The sequence below is a fragment of the Pundamilia nyererei genome, unplaced genomic scaffold, assembly GCF_000239375.1.
Source record: "Pundamilia nyererei isolate P.nyererei 1_Seehausen unplaced genomic scaffold, PunNye1.0 scaffold00284, whole genome shotgun sequence".
Taxonomy (NCBI): domain Eukaryota; kingdom Metazoa; phylum Chordata; class Actinopteri; order Cichliformes; family Cichlidae; genus Pundamilia; species Pundamilia nyererei.
The window spans coordinates 336,294-342,303 of NW_005187685.1; the positions used below are offsets into that span (position 1 = coordinate 336,294).

The 6,010-nt window shown below is 38.7% G+C and overlaps 1 protein-coding gene across 1 annotated transcript in view; it reads right to left on the minus strand.

The window, feature by feature from the left end:
* Positions 1–543: 543 nt before the first annotated feature.
* The window catches only part of LOC102204256 (death-associated protein kinase 2), a 17,885-nt gene continuing 12,418 nt past the window's right edge, over positions 544–6,010 (minus strand). Inside the window, exons 6-12 of the mRNA XM_005750669.2 lie at positions 5,433–5,481; positions 5,195–5,221; positions 4,787–4,939; positions 3,497–3,542; positions 3,322–3,411; positions 2,383–2,469; positions 544–1,380 (exon numbers count right to left, since the gene is read on the minus strand). Of these exons, the coding sequence (XP_005750726.1) occupies positions 1,300–1,380; positions 2,383–2,469; positions 3,322–3,411; positions 3,497–3,542; positions 4,787–4,939; positions 5,195–5,221; positions 5,433–5,481 (533 nt within the window). The 3' untranslated portion in view covers positions 544–1,299. The remainder of the gene's footprint in view (positions 1,381–2,382; positions 2,470–3,321; positions 3,412–3,496; positions 3,543–4,786; positions 4,940–5,194; positions 5,222–5,432; positions 5,482–6,010) is intronic.

Below are 6,010 nucleotides of genomic sequence, written 5' to 3' on the forward strand. Positions count from 1 at the left end.
TTAAAATGCTGTCTGTAAACACAACGTCGCAGAAGAAGACAACTTCCTGATTCTTAGTTAAAAGAAGTGCGACAGGGTCACATAGCCAAATATAGCTCATTACTGTCATGAAACGGTATTAATGGTAACGTCAGCAGCTAAAAGAAAGTTCCTAAATAGGCACACAGCTGAGAAAAAGACAAAGTGAGAAATTTGGCAGTATTTAAAAATACTAATTGTTCAAGTCTCGGATGAAGCCAGCAGACATGTCATTAAACAGACATTTAATGACATTAAAAATACAAATTGTTGTATGTAATGACATGCACGTGTATGATTAAGCCATTTCAAAATGATACATCACAAGAGAAGTAATGCAGTGCTTATAAGTTATTAAGAACAGAGTATGATTGTATATTTTCATCTGCAGTACAAAATCTTAAACACTTACAACCTAACAATGATAGCAGTAGATTGAAGTCTGTTCATCTCGGGTAGTTGTAGTTGGTGAGATGTAAGAAATTACATTTTTAAAAACCTTCCAATGTTTTCAGCCTTACACAAACATGAAAATGACAGTAGTGGTTACTTTGAAAACTGTAAAAACAACAGCTGTTTATGAGCGAGTGTAAAACTGATATAACGGCCGGAAAAATGGAGGCAGTTGCTAAAACAGGAAAAACTCTAACTTTCACATTTTTGTTAATTATGTGAAGCAGTCTTTTAGAAAAGACACGGGGAAGCTTTCCTAACACTAGCGAAGCAGTTTCAACATAAACAAACAGGTAATGAAAACATTGGTATTTGTGTTTGCCAGCGCTGCCATGAGCTGTCCAAAATCAGGTATAAGTCATGTTGTAGTCTATAGTTGTTGGACATCACTTGGTAACATTAAAAACAGGCCGAGCATTTCCATTTGGCTGATGACATGAAGCATTACCGTCATTGAAAAAGGCGTGGAAGACACGGGTATAACATGAGTTTGAGGTTGCTCTGCACAGAAAAAAGCTTTTCTGGCCACATTTTGTTATCAGAGACATTTCAAAAACCGTAACCATCCACATACATTACAGCTGATAAAGCATCATTGAAGACATTATTACACAGCCCACCCAAAGTTTCCAACTGATTTTTTTTTAAATGTCTTTCGTAAAGAAACACACTTCAAATGAGGACACGCTTCTGTTCCAGGCACTTCTGAAATGTCGAGTGTGTAACAACATTAGGTCACCCATTACACTCGAACAAGGTAACAGAAATCATTTGGTTTCAGGGAGCCTCAGCTTCAGCTTGGACTGCTCCGCATTCCTCTGCTCAACTCTATGAACTGCTGCTGAGTCTTCGCCGTAGCAGCGAGGCCGGCTTGCTCTCAGTGTCCTCTACGTCGCTTTCACATTGCCGCTGCAGAAAAGCATCATTACAGCTGTCAGCACTTTTCACTTACAAATCTACGTGACTGTGCCTCATGAAGCTTGTATTGCAGATTTGAATTATATCATTTGAACATGTACCCAACTTCAACTCTGACGTTACACTTCTAAAACAGTCTTTGTTATTTCTTTGACTCCATCCACGTATTAACATTTTCTACTCCCACCTTTTGTAACTCAGAAATGTATTCATGCACATTATCAATACGTCGAAGCACTTAACAATAACAGCCACATACACCTATTCATAAAGTACTTACCGTATTTTTCGGACTATAAGGCACACTTAAAATCCTTTAATTTTCTCAGAAATCGACACTCTGGTTGTGCTTACTGACCTTGAAACATCTTTACGTGGTACACGACGCTCACAAATCTGTCAAAATGTTTTAGTACGACTTTGCTAAGCTATACAGCTGCACCGCTTGTTGGAGCATTACGGCTACCGTAGTCAGGAGCCTCGCGGAGTCATACGTACTCTGCTTCAATGTAACATTATGGTGTGTGTATAAGGACCCCATGAGACGTGCTTACGGGCCAAAATCACCCAACTGTTAAACTCAGACCCTGAAGATGAAGAATTTGAGGAAGAGGAATGAACTGAAAGTGTATTGTTCTGTATTTTATTGTTACAACTGAACAATGTTGAGAGTTATTGTGAATGAGTTGAATAAAGTTTGACTTATCTGACAGTTTTGTTTCGCTTTATTAGCCTTATGTATGAAAATACACCCGTTCATTGATATTGCGCCTTATAGTCCGAAAAATACAGTAATTCAACAGTACCATACACACACTGATGACATCTGAGCAGCTTTAAAGTTCATTACTTCACCCAAGTGTGAGAGGCAGGGTAACAGCTGGACGGGTCACCAGCCTGACACAGGACTAACATAGAGACAGACAACCACTCGCACTCACATTTAGATTCTCCATTTAATTTAACTCCACTTTTCAGTTAAATATGTCTCACCTGTAGTGGATCTGGACTCAGGGTGTCTTTACGTGGCAGTCTCAAATTTACGAGCCGATTACATGCCGACACCATATTGTAAGACATCTAGAAGGTGACAGGGAAGAATGTTTTACATCCATCACAAATAACATCAGCTCAGTATCTTCTAAGGAAACGTTCATTTTTAACCCATTATGTGAACTTTAACCTCCTAAGACCCAAACTCTTTCATGGCATTTTTAATTTCTCTTTGCTATTTGGGCTGATTGGGACCTGATGAATATAAAAACAAAGAATTACCTGATTCATTCGTTTTAAATTTCGATACAAAAGTAGCAGAATAATGTCCTCGTAAGTGGTATTTTTTTAATACTTTTTCGTAACATGTAACCATGATGGAGTATTTTACGGTACAACATATGTCCTCTTTATTACATAAGGATTTAACCATTGCTAGGGAGGGTGCCAGACAGGGCTAATGCACACAAATATATAGTGAGGGTACGCTAGGAGTAGCAGAGGTCCTGGACAATAAGATTTTGTTTTAGATTTTAGAACATCCTGATAACAATGAATGGCCTCTGGAAGACAATTCCTTATGGTTGCTTGTGTCTCTAACTTCACATGTCTCAAAACAGTATCGCCAGGAACCAGAGAATTCTTCTCGGTGGATGTGTCCCAGAGTGGGCAAAAACTGTTAGAGACGTGAACAGGTTGGTAGTGTACCCTGGCCTTCTGTTTAGGACTACGCTTTCTCCTCACGGTAACCCACCCAGTCTGTTTTCCTGGCTGCTTGTTACAATCTGCTCGGAGAGAGCTAAAGGTGGCTATCCTAACTTCGCCCACACCAGCTACAGAACTTTAAAACTGGATACATGGATTAATTTGGTTTTACTGCTGGTCTAACGCACAAAAATATGCTTTAAAATGTCTCTTAACATAAATATCCAGACTCACCTTCCACTTCCTTCGGGCATTGAACTTCTTAAAGTTCTTCATATTAATTGAGGATCGATTTCTTTTGGCAACCTGTTTAGGTGTGATGGGCTGAAACAATGACAACATGTATGGCTGACAACACGGTAACACAACAACAAAAGTAGTGCAGAAGAAATGACAGACTGGCGCTAACCTTAATCCATGGATGAAGCAGACACTCCTCAGCTGTCATTCTGTCTCTGCAATATGCATTGACGTGTAAGGAATGATGAGAGATCATTATTTATTTTTATAGTCCTTTTCCTTTAGTACCTACTCAGATTGATCCGTTTTAAATTACTAACAACCTCACCTAATGGCATGAGGTACAACACGGCCGAACATCCCATGACGTTATTTGTATGCAACATGAACAGAGGACATGGAGGCAACGGTACCTACTGCTCGATGTATGGCTTTTTATCAGGCCATTTCTCTCGTTGCCGGGTTTCAAAAACGGCGGTTTTGATTTATGTAAACGAGATGCTCGCATGACTCATAGAGTGACCATACTGACTAGCCAATGCAGTCTGTTGACGTCACATTTTCGGATTGCCTTGATCACTTAGGTAGGTACTAATAATGTACCCGGTACCAGGTACCCCAAAAAAAAAATCTAAGTCACGCCAATCTAATCCGAGTAGGTACTAATGGAAAAGGACTATTAGTTAATATATTGTAATAATCCTTAAGCATTTTTGCTACAACCTAAACTACTAAACTAAAGTAGCAGGAAAACAAAGTTTGGCAGAACATTCCATGATTTTTGGATGCTGTCAAACAAACTAAAGAATATTAAGATAACAATGATTTAAGTGTATTTCACATGACCTTTGGTAGATGAATGCATTTGTCTTGTCATAAAAATGTAAAATTACTTTTACTCCTCTTTAAAACCATCTGTCTTCTGCATCCAAACTGTAAACATTGGCATCCTGGAAAGAGTGATCTTTATCTTTTAGGTGGAGAGATAGGCCTTGCACTGTCGAGGTGGCTCTTCTATGTTGTGCCATGTGTTTATGGATGGGCTGTTTGGTTTCACCAATGTAGAGGTCTGAGCACTCCTTACTGCACTGCACAGCATGCACTACGTTGTTTAGTTTGTGTTTTGGAGTTTTGTCCTTAGGATGAACCAGTTTTTGTCTGACAGTGTGGCTGGGTCTTAAGTACACCGGGATGTTTGCTTAAAGAAAATTTTCACCAATCTTTCTGACAAACGTTGTTCCGTTTGTCATTCTGTGTCTCATTAGTTGGTGTACAGTGCACACCAACGAGCTGGACAGCCACATTTAGACTCTGGATACCTGGTGCTTAGTGTGAAGGGACTAGTTGACATGAAGTCCTAATCTTGATGTTCACTATTACATCCCTAATCACTGAACAGAGGAATACATTAAATTTCAGACTAATGTGCCCAAGTAAAATATTGTATTTTATGACATACTCTGGATTCTTCATCAACAGTTTCTGGATGAAATCTTTCGCCATGGGGCTTGTCAGGCTGAAGTAATGCTCATTAAACTCGTATTTCATGCCAATGACATTTCCCAGAGTCTCTTCATCAGTGTCGCCTTGGAATGGTGACAAACCACTCAATCTGAGAAAAGACAATACACTTTAGTAGTGAAACTACAACATGTCAACATCTGACATCTTCATCTGAGCATTAAAACACATTAATAGTTTTCTTTTCCTTCTTTCTTTCTTTTTTTTTCTTCAATTTCCCATCTAGTATAACTGAAAAAGTTTACCTTTACTTTTAAAGGCCCAAATACAATCAAAAGATGTTTGTATACAATCCATAAATTATGTACTTTAGAAGCCACCCAACATACAAACACTTACAACTTACAATATGTAGGTAATAACTCCAATGCTCCTGAAGAAACATGAAACAAGGCACAGGCAGACATGAAGCGTAAATTAAAAACAAAAAAAACTCTACTGTATGACAACATGTAAGAAAAACACAGTGATTCAGTTTTGTTTAAACCCTGTATAATTGTGTTTATTCTGCTGTGACCAACTCAAATATTGTGCAGAGTGTAATGCTCACGACAGGCCTGAACACGCTGGAGCTGAATGCTTACCACATATCTGCTGCTGTACTCAGAGGCTGGCAGCTGATGACCTCAGGGGCTGCAGAGGTGGAGAAAGATAGAGAAATTGTGTTGGGTTGGTTATTAACTTAGATGATTCGATTCTAAATAACTTTAGTAGAATATTTGCAGAAGTAAAGCTCCTTAAAATTGCAACAAACACTTTTGTTGGCAGCTTTTAAGCACGTAAAGTCAGATATAAACACAGGATCTCTTATCCTCCACTTTTAAGTTTGTGTGATAGCCTTATAAGGAATCTGTTGTTTATTTTCACATGACAATTTGCATGTCAACGATCTGACCTCACAGCCCATTGTTCATCAATGGTGTTAGGTTCAGTCATTTTGCAAATGTACTGTTTATACAATTGGGCAAACCTCCAGTCAGCAGAGACTACAGAAGTCACTTGGATGACTGACGAAATGTTTCTTCCACTGAAAACGCTACGTCCAGATGAACTGAATCAACTTTTTTGGTTTACTTACCTGGATGATTGTGCATCATCAACACATTTTAATGCATTTTAACCATCCGAGACAAGATGTTTCTCATTTTAGAGATATTGCACA